At 28.8% G+C, this 14,117-nt stretch overlaps 2 protein-coding genes across 2 annotated transcripts; both read right to left on the bottom strand.

The window, feature by feature from the left end:
• Nucleotides 1-527: 527 nt before the first annotated feature.
• Nucleotides 528-1,688, bottom strand: LOC112591997 (general transcription factor II-I repeat domain-containing protein 2A-like). Its single transcript, XM_025335960.1, has one exon. It carries the CDS (start codon nt 1,686-1,688, stop codon nt 528-530), a length of 1,161 nt encoding a protein of 386 aa, XP_025191745.1.
• A 5,670-nt stretch (nt 1,689-7,358) lies between these two features.
• Nucleotides 7,359-8,181, bottom strand: LOC112591995. Its single transcript, XM_025335958.1, has 3 exons — nt 8,102-8,181; nt 7,760-8,010; nt 7,359-7,383 (listed from the first exon to the last, which is right to left on the bottom strand). The coding sequence occupies exons 1-2, from the start codon at nt 8,169-8,171 to the stop codon at nt 7,766-7,768; spliced, it is 315 nt and encodes a 104-aa protein (XP_025191743.1). The 5' UTR covers nt 8,172-8,181; the 3' UTR covers nt 7,359-7,383; nt 7,760-7,765.
• Nucleotides 8,182-14,117: the final 5,936 nt, after the last annotated feature.

Raw genomic sequence — 14,117 nt, 5'->3', positions numbered from 1 at the left:
ACCATCATTAGTATAAGGACTACAATAAGATATAGGTGACGTGTTAAAATTAGTTAGAGCAGGGGTCGGCAACCTTTTTTGACGGAAGAGCCAAAAGTTATAATATACAAAATTTTCCAGATTTTAAAGAGCCACTAAAAATTTTCGTAATTTTTTTAATATAATTTTATTTTTAAATTCTAATAGACATAATAATAATAAAATTAACTATAATAATTTAATAAATTTATAATAAAAAAAAACAGTTTTTTATAATAGGGAAATACATCAATGGGACCATTGGCTTTACATGTCTTTTGAAAGTTCTTTTAAATTTGGATCATAACTTGTTGTTTTGAGTTTCAAGCACGACTCTAGATTTGTATTTGTTAGTTGGCTTCTTACTTTGTTATTTATTGTATTCATGCAAGAGAACGCTTGCTCAGACGAATATGTTGATCCAAAAATTGCCAGCACTCCAAATGCCAACTTTTTCACCTCACTGTAGCATTCTGGAAGACTATTCCATGCTTCGAATATAAATTCCTCTACTCTCGGCATTTTTTTTTTAGAGCTGTCCACTTGTTCTGCGCGACGTGCATGCATTTCTGAACCTCCAATTCTTCCAACTTACTCTTGAGTTCTATGAACTTGTCACTCCACAGGTCTTTGTTTTTTAAATCGAGCAATTGCATTTGAAACGATCCAGCATCAATTTCAAATGGTTCAATGTTGATCTCATGTGTGTTTGTGTTGAAAGGATTTACTATAAATGCGAGAGTACTTTTGTTTGTTTTGAATTGCTCGAATCTTTTGGAGAATTCATCCTTCATTTTTTTTATAGTTATGCAGAAGTAATTAATGTCAATATTTGCATTGTTTTCATCACAATATTGCTTTAGATTTCTAAAATAAAATAATTTACCGCTCTCCATGTCTTCACTAAAAATAAGTAATTTTTTTTCGAAACAAACCACTTCTTCCATCAAGGCATATGCTGGAACTCCCTTTCCTTGTAGTTTTATATTTAGCTCATTTAGTTTCATTGTAATATCTACCATGAAGAAGAATTTTTGTAACCATTTGTCTTCTTCCGATTCGAGATGGTCAATGCCTTTTTCATTGACGAATGTTTTTATTTCTCTCAAGCACGAAGCAAAACGTTTTAATACGTTACCTCTGGAAAGCCATCGTACTTTATTGTGCAAAAGTAGGTCAGAATACGGGCTATCTATTTCTTCAAGGAAATCTTTAAACTGGCGATGGTAGAGTGTTTTTGCTAAGATGCTGTTAATAATTTTAATTACTAAGTTCATGACCTCAACTATTTCGGACGGAAATGTTTGGGCACAAAGCGCCTCTTGATGAATTATGCAGTGAAACGTTAGGATTTCGTGGTTAATTTTGGTCTGAAGAATCGATATTGCACCTTTATGTATTCCAGTCATACTTCTGGCTCCATCAGTTGCTATGGAAACGATTTTATTTAAATTTATTCCATTGTCTTCCAGGCATTTTTGCACAGCATTTGCTATATCTTCCCCACGAGTTTGTCCAGAGAGCGGTAGCAACCCTAACAGTTCTTCTTTTGGACCTTGGGACGACATATATCTGACGAAAAGGGAAACTTGTACCGTGTCTTTTATGTCACAAGACTCATCTATAGCAAGTGATAAGGCAGAAGCTACTTGAATGTCTCTCACTTGCATATGTGTTACATTTGAAGACAATTTTGCAGTTCTATCTTGTACTGTTTTAGCTGACAAAGGCAAATCTTTGATTTTTTTTCATGATTTCGTCTTTGTTTTTGAAATCACGAAACAGTTCATCAGATGCACGTATAAAACAATCTTTGACGTACTCACCATCCGTAATTGGTTTCCCTCTTTTTGCAATTTCTAGTGCTACTGCAAAGCTAGCTTGATTTACGTTATTTGAAGATTGCGTCCAGTTACTTAGCATGGAACTTGACTGCTGTTTTGTTTTTTAGCTCTTCAACAGCTTTTTTTCGTGTATCACCGATTGGATATTTACTAGCGAACTGGGTATGTTTTGTATTAAAGTGTCTCTCCAAATTTGACTTTTTTTTGTGCGCCAGCTTTTCCAGACAAATGAGGCAAGTCGGAATGCCATCTGTGTTGCATATGAACGCAAAGGACTCCGTCCAATCCTGATGAAATTCTCTATTTTCTTCAGTTCTTTTCCTTTTTTTATTAGATGTCATGATGACGCTGAAATAATGATTTTTAAATTTAATTTTATTATATTACATGTGTACACACCTTTCAAAAAATAATTTGCTTCTAAATAGTCTTCTTTTCTATAATGAAACAATGAACGAAAAAATAAAATATAGTGACGATACAGCCAAAAACCAGAAAATTAAATTAAATTAACACGCACATGCAACGTAACGTCATCTGCGCTGTACGACTGAGGTCTGAGACTGACTGACATATGTCAATTCGTCGAACAAAATAAGTCATAAAATAATATCGTATTATTTTGGACTTTGTTCACGTTATTAACTTCTGGTGACGGCGTATGACTAATTAGTTGTAGATAGTGTCGCGATTTTATTATAATCTATAATAAACATTTTACAACGATAGACTGTACTCCATGCGGGCCCTATCAAATTATTTTCGTTACGTATTATTTCATATTTCCAAAAGCAACAAAAATAATATACGTTTTTATATCATAAAATATTGTTTTTGAACATAAAATATTAATTTTTGTGTATGTAGCTGGGGAGCCGCAACTTTAGACCGAAAGAGCCACATGTGGCTTGCTAGCCACAGGTTGCCGACCCCTGAGCTAGAGTAGTAGCAACACCATCAATATTGTGATCATTAATTTGCCAGTTTCTTGTAGGAGACTTAAGCACATCTGTATTTATGTTTTCTATAAGTACAAAATTAATAACTATAAGAAAACTATTTTTGATTCATATAGATTCAAAATAAATATAATGATATAACTAATGATGATCTTAATATTATGCAAATGTAAGTTCGATTTTACCAAAATATTTTGGAGATTGACTAACATGGAGATTACTATTACGGTTTCCATTAACTTTTTGCGACATTGAATCAAAATTTAGCTTTCTTTTTGACAACTTAGTGGAACGTAACTTATTATCATCAGTTACTTTCCATGTTCCTGGTGATGGTGAGTTTAATTTAATAATATTTGAGCTTAGTCCTATAATAAAAATATAATAATAATAATAATGACAAAAATATACACAGGTATTTTGATTAGAGATGTTAAATTTCAGAAATTTAATTCTGAAGAAATTTCCAGATATTTCTAAAATATATGTTTTTTAAAAATTTAATTTTAATTCAACTTATTAAACTTAATTTTTTTTTTAATTAGCTTTAATCAATTTAAAATTATTCTTTAAATTTAGACAAATATTTTATCCCCTAATTTGATCTAATTTTTAAATGGTATCAGTAAATTTAATTTAAATAAATAATAATTAATATATATTTTTTTAAATAGACATAGACTCAATTCTTTATTATTAGTCTTATTTAGTCAAAACAATTTATTTTAGTTTATACTTAAATAATAAATATTATTCAAAAGTTCGAAACAATAAAACAAATGTATAGGAAATTTAATAAAACAAAATTTAAAAAAAAAACTTAACAATTCTTATAACTGAAATTTGAATGCTAAAGAGTAAAGAGTCAAAAATCAGAATCTGAAGTTGAAACACCTTCATTTCCTTCCAAGAGATTTATAATATCTTCCTCTCCAAGTGAAGACTCCTCATTACTTCTAGTTTCATTTATTTGTTCAGCTCTTGTTGTTTGTTCAACTTCAATAATTTCAGTTTCATAATTGGTCTGGTTCAGTGTATCTACATTTATACTTAAATTATTGACGTTTTTGGTGTCAACTTTCACATCACTACAAAATTTTAAATTTTGTTTAACAAATGTGAGTTATCTATCCTGGAATTTAGTAATCTATTTCTACGTTTGCTATGAATAAAACCTTGAGTGCTAAATGAGCGTTCAGTAGCAGCACTAGTCGCTGGATTTGAAAGTATATGGTGAGCTATAGTAGACAGACATGATGATCCACAAATGCCTTTCCACCATAATGCAGGTTCTATATCTTTAGCAGAAATCCATATAAAGCTATTTTGCCACAGACCCTCTTTAGCTCGATATTTTGCTAAATCAATTAAAATAGCAGAAATCTCAGCTTGGCTGTAGTTTAAATCTTCTGCAACTTTACAAATAAATTGCATGGCTTCCACTTGTTCCTGATTAGTAATATTTGATCCAATTGAACCACAATTTAGTATATCAGCAGCTAAGTGTATAGGTTTTAGTGCAAACTTTCTCCTATGTTCAAATACTTCAATTATTCTTTCTTGGTCTATTTTTGAAATGGGTGCCTCTGGTAAGTTATCATTAAATGATTTAGAAATTTCACTAAATGCTTGTGTGACTAAATGTATAGTAGGTTTATCACTCTCTAGACGAGTTATCCACTGGAGAATCGGTTCAAGTAGGTTAGTCAGTTTTAAAATGTTAACCCAAAATTTATCATCTCTTAACTTTCTTTCCATAGGTTCAGGTAATTGACCAACATCTTCACTTACGGCTAAAATGCGTAAAATGGTTTTACATTGTAACATACTTTTAAGACTTAAGACAACTGAACCCCATTGTGTAATTACTGGTAGTTTTAATGTTGTTATAATGTTGTTTTCTTTTTCAATTTTAGTAAACTTTGACAGTAGAATAGTATATCCACGAATAGTTTTAATAATTTCACAAACATCATCAATATATTTTTTGACAGAGACTAATTTGCGAATGTCTCCAATCATTAGGTTAAGCGTATGAGCAAGACATCCATAAGAAGAAAGATGTGGATATTTTTGTTCAAGTAGTTTACAAGCCTTTCGCATATTTTTTGCATTATCTGTGATGACAGTAAAAAACTTGAGTGCTCCATATTTTTTCAATAATTTCTTCCATAATTTCACACATGTGTTCACCTGTATGTCTGTGGTCTTCTGTGTCAATGGATTTTATAAAAACTGGTTCTGGTATTGTTATAATTATATTTATCACTCCTTCCTTCATTCCTAAAAAAAAAAAAACATCAAACATTGATAAAACAAAAAATTATTAATTAAATGAGTAAAATACAGGGCTTAAAACCGTTTCTAAAATAAGGGGTATTCGGCTCCGGTAGGAGCCGAAAATTTTTTACTAACCGGTTACCAGTTTTCTCGTTCTAAGAAGTGTTGTTAACCAGTTATCGGTTACCTTACACCAGATTAATATAATGGTTACCGGATACCAATTTTTAACGGTTTATGATATATTTAAATCACCACTTACCGATTTTAATCGGTTTAAATACCGCTTTTCACAAAACCTTTTTTTTTTTTTAACTTAACAATTATGAACTATTTATAATGATGTGTTTACACCACAGACTAAGATAAAATATAAATCTCAGTACATAATATTATCTAATCTCTATTCTGTCTTAATTCTTAGACCGTGGTTTTTAATTTTTATACACCTTTTTATAAATTAACAAAAAACAAAAACTGTAAGTACCTATAATAATTTATTATAATTTTATAAAATGTAAATTGTAAATTAAACAACATTGAAAATTAGTTATAACTATGATTTCCTCGTATGACCAAAATATCATCAAGTAAATGAGAGGATATGGATGATCTTAGATCGTTGCAAATAAACTTTAATCCGGAAAACGTCCTTTCTACAGTCACCTATAAAATATACATATACAATGTACATTAAGTATTATTGTTCAATAGGTGCCATAAATTTTATATTATTACCTGCGTACACGGAACAGCCATAACAACTTGTGTTAACTGAAATAATTCTGGTTTTATAATTTTATTCTCTGACCAATATTTTAGAACACAGCTTTTATGATGAAGTCGAGGCACATTATCAAATTCTTCAATTATAACTCTAATTGAACGATTATCATTATTTTCCACCTCAAGGCACGGTGTACTGCTTTGAGAACTTAAAAATATTTCAAATTCATCTATTTCACCAATAGTATCATCTTCGTTGGTGGTTGTCTCACTAACATCATTATTTACAATTGTTTCAAAAGTAAGTTTCATTGCATTCCATGTTTTGTTTAAGTGATTTTTAGCAATTGACTTTTGTTCTATGCTGAGCATTCTTTGAAACCGAGGATCTAAAAAAATTACTGGAAATAAAAGTTGTACATTTTAATTTTTTAATCTACATATATATTACTTCCGATAATATTAAACAGAACAATAACATATTACAAACCAGAAGAAAATATAGGTTCTTCAAACAATAATTTACTTCTCCGGTCCATAGAAATTACTATTGCTTGTGATAATGAACTATCTACTTTTTGTAACTTTGATAATATATTCCACCAAATTGCAAAGAAATCCCCAATGGTAATATCACTTTTTTGTAAAGAAACAAGTCCTATTTTTGCAGGTTCTAGTGAAGCCACCTGCAACATTATAAAATATTTTATGTTTTTGTAATTTCATTTTACAAAATAATACGAGTAGGTACTTGAAATTGGTTATTAATTGATATTACACAATAATAGGCAATATTAATTTTATTACCATTTTTTCAATATTATCCCAATCGGGTAAAGATAGTTTTAAATCGTTCATGGTATCTTGAAATTTCAAACAGAAATCTTTGAGTTCAAGAAATCTATATAACATGTCATACACAGATGACCATCGGGTTTCCACATCACGAATGGCTTGTTTTTTATTTTCCTGTTTAAGTAGTCCAGCATAGATTGGAGTTCGTAATTTCTTAACAACCTAAAATTAGTTAATTAGTATAAAACAATCAGAAGTTAAATATTTTAAATTAATTACTGTTCTTGCTCGTGCAAGAGCACCACGGATACTTTGGATTTTCAGTCCCTCTTCAATTGCCAAATTTAAAGTGTGTGCTGCACATCTTACTTTTGAAGTAATTGCTTCTGGACAAATAGCATCAATTACCTCATTTTCAAGCTCTATTGGTTCATTATCCACTATCAAGTCTTCAGCTGATTCATGAAAAATTGAAAAATAATTTTTATTTAAAAAAACCACATTTCATATCAAGTACCTACTCGCATTATATACATAATATAACAACATAATATATCCAAATATTTAACCTTTACAGAGTACATTATTTATTATGATTGGTATTAAACTTTTAAAATTATCTAAATCATTAAATTACCTATTTCTTGATCTGGATCGCTTATCATTAAATCAGTCATTTTTAACATATTAGCAGCGTTATCACTTGTAATTGAATATATTTGATATTTAGTTAGTCCATATTTACTTATAACATTAAGCAACTAAGAAAGTGAATATAAAATAATTATTAGCAAAATATAATATTAATTGCCCAATTTCAATAAAAGAATATAGGTGCTGAAGCCCCTTATTTTTTTTTTAGTCTTATGATGCATTACATAATGATCTTACCCCCAACCTTACCATCTTGACTCCTCAGAAAATTATAATTTATTTAATAATGGCCTTAACAATATTACTAACAAAATAAAACATAAGTACAAATTAACTACAAACGCCATTAATTATGAATGTGGTAATTTCGAAATTGGGGGGTTCATTACATTTATGCCTCCCAATTTTAGACTCTGAATACTAAATAAATACCTATTAAATAGGTATATAAAAAAATATTCAATTAACATTTATATATCTTACTGTATCTTATAAGTATTTCGAGGAATGGCGTTCAACAAGCTCGAAAATGGCCAAGGTTTTAATTTTTAAAGTCAATGTATCTTTGTGCATATATTGAACATTGACTCCCAAAAATGACTTATTATGTCTTGAAACTCCATCTACTTTCAATGAAACCATCTTATATTTCATATCGTCAGAAATTTCAGCAACTATTTTTAAAGCAGTAGCAGATACATGACTTCTTATGTTTTGTGGATTTATAGATATAGCTATAAAATATAAATTTATAACAAGTTATACAACATGCGACATAATATTTCAAAGGTTTAGATATTTTGCTAAGCAATTAAAAGCACTTACAATTAGGTTCAAAGGCTTTAAGTATTGGATTTATTATTTTTTGAAAACCAGAATCTTGCATTAGGCACATTGGTCTTCCATTCACTGTTATTAGTTCAACACAAGCAGACAGTAGTTTCTTCTTGTCCATTTCAATTTTTATAGTCTTGTTTGCAATAAAAGAACTCATAAGCATTTGACTTGAATCAATGTCTCTCTACATAAAAATAATTACTATAATTAATGTTTAAACTATAAAGGATATTAATTAAAATGTTTATATTTATGAATACATAATATATAATACTCTTAAATATGACTACAGTAAAACTATAAATGACACTTGAATGATACTCAAATACATGAATATTAATAATAATAATAATAATACATATTGACATATTGTATTGAAATATCTAAGTATTAACTAAGATACATAAGATACATTCCAAGTTTCAGCTAACAAAAAATAGGTAAAGTATAATAATATTCATTATGCAGTATGTTTAAATAATTATTGTGCATTTAATACCTAACTATTGATTTTATTAATGAAATATTTATTATAAATTATAATTCCTATTATTATGTTATGAGCAGATAATAATCAATTTCTAATTTATTTTTAACAAATAATATTTATTTGTAAAAAAGTAAAATGTCTAAATGATATAATCTAAACGTATAATAACAATTAAAATAGAACAGTAGTTTATCTAACCTAACTTATTTTTTTCTTACCGATTATGATAAATTAGTGCATCTAGTTATGTAAATTATAAAAATACAAAACTTACCTTTTGTTTTTTTGAATTTCCATGTAGACTCAGGAGCATCAATTTTTTTGCTATTTTTAACATCTTGGAGTTCATTAAATTGTTTTTTATGATGGGAAAAAATATGTTTTTCCAAATTGGAGGAATGTTTACCAGTCATATTTTTATTACAATTATCTATATTGCACTTCGAAGTATTTGAGCTTACGTTAAACGTAAAAAACATTTCTAGCACTGGATTTTTCATGATTAATAGAAAACAACAACAAAATATTCAAAAATATTAAATATATATAACTGACGAGTGACGACTGCACAATGTACGTCTGTACACTATACAACAATACGGTGGTCTGTAAGGAGTGCTATACAAAAATACTGAACGAAATAAATAAATAATTACGAATAATAGCAGGTAATAAGTAAATAATATGATATACATAATATATATAATATATATTATATATTTATATTATATAATTTGTAGATCATTAATATTAAATAACCATGTAGACTGTTGTACAGGAAACAGCCAAAAGGGAAATAGTGAATAGGTACCAGTAATATAAAATAATCAGTACAGCTATAAATAATAAATATATTATTTTTAATTTATAATATATTTATTTACATCATAAACCTATTATATATTACCCGTATAGCATGTACGTATTTGACATTGTATATCTACCTATATAATGAAATGCATAACTTCAATATAGGTATTCACTATTCCCCAGTACCCACTGATAAATGTTTTTCTACTAAATAGAGATTAGAATATAAACTGAAATAACAATAAATAATTGGTAATTTATTGGAACAAAATAATCTTTTTCCGCAATATTTCTACTGGTTACCGGGTATCGCTAAATGAACGATTTTCAGAAATGGTGATAATTGGTTTTTTGTATATGACATTATAAACTTTTGTTAATCGGTTACCGATATTCGCTTTCCAAAATGCGGATAAAATAGATTACCGGTTTAAGGTTCTTAAAATTTACGGTTTTTAACGGTTTTCGTGAAAAACCGGTAAACGGTTTTAAGCCCTGGTAAAATATCTATGATAATCATTCAAGAATCAAGTTTTAGTATAGGGTTATATACATATTTACAAATTAAGTATAGGGTCATTTCATTCAGTGAAATGAATTCTATAACATCCCTTTATTAATGTTTTGAGTAAAATGATTTAACTAATGCATATTATTTTTTTATTCAAAACTTAAATATTTTATATTATTTTTAATTTTTATCTAATTATTTCAAAAGCATCAATTTATTTTATTAAAATTGTTTTCATAAAGGTTTCATTGTCTAACTATTTTTTTTTGTAATTTAATTTACAATATTTTCAAAATTAAATAAAATATTATTTCTACACATAAAATCTAACAAGTAACATAATGTATACCTTAGGTTAGTCCAACCATCAGCCTGAATACCTAAATTTGAAGCATTTTGAATTTTATTTTCAACTTCAAGAAAGAGATGAGAATATTCCATATTCAATAATTTACCAGCAAACAAATTCCTTAGGAAACATTAAATTGAATATTTTAGATAATATTTTGTTGAATAATGAATAATTGGAAACCAAATTATCATAATCAATAAATCAAACATCAAATATTATTCAGTGTTACTACTATTACTGAATAATCAGTAGACAGTACTACAGTAGGTAACAAAGATTTAGATTATTTTAGATTTATATTACATAACAATTTTAATTTTGTGTAAATCCTTCAACTAAATATACAATCAATTAAATAATAATTATAAAAATTATAAATCTTTTTCATTGTGCACACAATTATATAGATAAAAATTAGAACTTTTATAAATCACTATCATAAGAAAATTTGAGTAAAAATGTACTTACCTAGATGGAACAATAAAACTTGGTCGGATAGTTTTGAAGACATTTTTCCAATAAGGATTTTCTAGTATGGATAAAGGACTTCCAGATGCATAGATTGCTCTTGCCAGCAACGCTTCTAAATGCTCCTATAGATTTGAAATTAAAAGTATGTACAATAAATTAAATTAAAAATACATTTATTGACTTAAAAAACAAAGAAAAACTACTATAGTCCGGCTCACGAAAAGTGAACGTTCAAGGTCGATGGGTGGTGCTCAAATGTTGTTGAATCCAGGGGTTCTCCGTTTTGTACCTATCACTGGCCGTCTCATGATCCATGATTCGTTTTGGCGGAACCATATTCAATAGACATTCCTTTTATGTTAGCAGCTGCTACTTTACCTTTTTTTAAAGGCAAACCTAGGTATTGTGTTTAACATTACAATTGTCATTCCTCGTGAGCTCGACTTAGTGAACGCTTGTGTTTAGTTAACAGTGATACAATATTCGGTCTGCTTTTGGTGTTATAACCATTTATACATAGTTTGTTCAATTAATACTAATTTTTAATTATTTAACGTTAAAATGCCTTTTAAAAACAATGACACTCGTAGTCAAACCAAAAATTATTTTTAGTGTATACAATTATTTAAAAATCTGGCTACTTCAGATGACGAGGTCTTAAAACAATATTTTAAACAGACTCAAAAAATTACTGCGGACGCGTGTGGTGTATCTCTTATGACAGTAAGACGAGTGTGTGCAGAAGGATCATCTACTGCTGACGATGTCTCAGACTCGTCACAACCTGGACCGTCATTTATCTCACCGCGAAAAACGTATAAACGGAAAAGTATGCCAGAACTTGACGATTTCGATAACGATGTTGTTCGACGAACTGTGCATGAATTTGAAAAGGTGAATATCCTACATCAAGATTAATTTTAAATTCTATTCAACAAAATTTGATTATAAGGTAGTCTTGCTTCCATGAAAGATTGTTGACAAAATTAAAATTTACGTATAAAAATGTAACGACGGACGTAAATTTAATGGAGCGAAACGACATTGTTCCTTGAGGTAAATTTTGCGTACGATGTGTACACTCCGAAAAATAACGATTCCCGTCCTGTAATTTACTTAGACGAGACCTGGTGAATCAAACCACTAAAACGTATATATGGCAAAATGAAGATGAAACTGAAGGTTTAAAAGTACCTACCGGTAAGGGAGGTCGGCTCATTGTTTGCCATGCAGGTTCAAGTCATTATGGTTTTATTAAGGAAGCAAAATTAATTTTTCGTAGCAAATCAGGCAGTACAGAAGACTACCATAATCAAATGAATGCTGAAGTTTTAGATCTGGTTCGTACAAATGTTGCAATCCTTGAAGAATCATGTGTCATCGTCATGGACAACGCTCCATACCACTCAATGTTGGAAGATACTTTTCAAAAGCAATGCCCGAAAGCCGGATACAAGAATGGTTAACCAAAAATATTGATTTTCTCCATTTGAAACAGTCTTGAGTTCGTGAAAGAGTTAAAGTCTTAATACAACGAAAAATACGAGTTAGATGAACCACTTAAATGGGACATGAAGTTGTACGGTTACCACCTTATCATTGTCCTAACCAATCGAAATGATATGGGCAAGTTGGGACAAGTTGATCTAATACAACATTTAAGATGGCTGATGTTGAAAATAAATGCACGAAGCAATAGATTCGGTTAAAAGAAAATTAAATTGCGTTCGTCATGCCGAAAGAATACAGGACGAAGATTATCAAAAGGAAAAACATAGAGAAGTAATTTTAGAACCTATTATTCTCACAATACGACCAGGTGACAGCAGTAGTGATGACGACGATGAGGAAGACGACATATAATTTATTTGTGTAATATGTATATACCTACTTTAATTTAAATTATATTATATTTGTGTTTTAAAAAATTTTTGTATGATTAAATTTTGATTCTTTGGAAATAAATGTTTAATATCGGTATTTAAAATAGTTTATGCATCTTTTCCTAATTGTAACATCCATAAATGTGTTTAATATTATTGTATGTATATGTTGTATAGTGGTATGAACAATTTAAAACGCGGCAAACGGTTTAATAATCACTGTTGAAAACGGCCACGGGGATCGCTGATATCAACGTTCACTTTTGGTGAGCCGGACGTAAATAAATAATTTTCCCTGCTCAGTTAGTCATTTTATCAATGAATCCTTTTATAGTGGCTGGTATATTTTTAGAGTAGACTGATCAATTACTTCTTCTTCAACAACTTTTGAATTATGTGATCCTGTTTCTATAAACCAAATTGCCATCTTCGTCTGAATTGTAAATGTATCAATACTGGTACTAGTAGTAGTTTCAGAAGTAGTTTGATCACTTTTATTTGTTGGTGTTGATGATGATGATAATGTAGCACTTGCATTCCATGACGTGTTAATTTTTAATTTTGACTAAGTTCTTGTAATTTTAGGAGTTACATAAATGATGTTTCATTCTAGTGGCATTTCGATAAAAGTAGCACTTTACAAAAGTTGCAAACAAACTGATTGACATTACCATTTGTAGAGAGTAATACAATCCATATCACTTTCGGTTTTTTACTTGTAGAAGCCAATGGCATTTTTAAATAATTCAGTTCAACAATATACAGGATTAGTAATAAATTAATATTTTATACTTTTGATTAAATTTATAAATTGTCTTATTACAAAGTGTTAAGTGTTAATGATACTTGTTATAACGCTATATAACAGTATAAAACAGAAATCAATAATTATTTAATCGATTATCAGTATTTATCATTATCAGTAATCAATCACATTTTACATTTTCCCGCTAATATACGATTAGGAGTCCATTTTTAAAGATCACAATACAGTGTAGCTAATTTATAAAAACAAAATAGTTGTACGTAAAATTTATACATTAATTATTTTGTTAAGAAATTCTAAAGTGGAAATTTCTTGAGACCAGAAATTTCCATTTTGAAATTTCTAAAGTGGAAATTTCATAATAGAAATTTCTTCCTCACATCACAATTTTGATTCATATATAGTTAGCAAATACAACAGTTAATGGTCTTTAATAGTTTTATATATGTTAATTTAAATGTAATAACTATATCATCGTCAGAAATAGCTTTTGGGGTGATCGATAAATATTGCTCTTGATATGTTTCTATGCTTATTATCACTCATTAGTTTTACTCAAAATGTTTTCAGGAGATTCTTCTATACCTAACAAAGTTGAAGTAGATTAATTAAATGAATATTACTATAATTAGAGCCCGGATTTGTATGTTTTGCATATTTTTCTTTTCACTTTTTAAAATTTTGTCAATAAGCAATACGTAACTGAACGAAGTACAACAGA

This window comes from Melanaphis sacchari, unplaced genomic scaffold (assembly GCF_002803265.2).
Source record: "Melanaphis sacchari strain LSU unplaced genomic scaffold, SCAv2.0 Contig152_pilon_pilon, whole genome shotgun sequence".
NCBI lineage: Eukaryota > Metazoa > Arthropoda > Insecta > Hemiptera > Aphididae > Melanaphis > Melanaphis sacchari.
The sequence above is the reverse complement of the archived record's forward strand: the minus strand, read 5'-3'. Positions and strand labels throughout refer to the sequence as shown.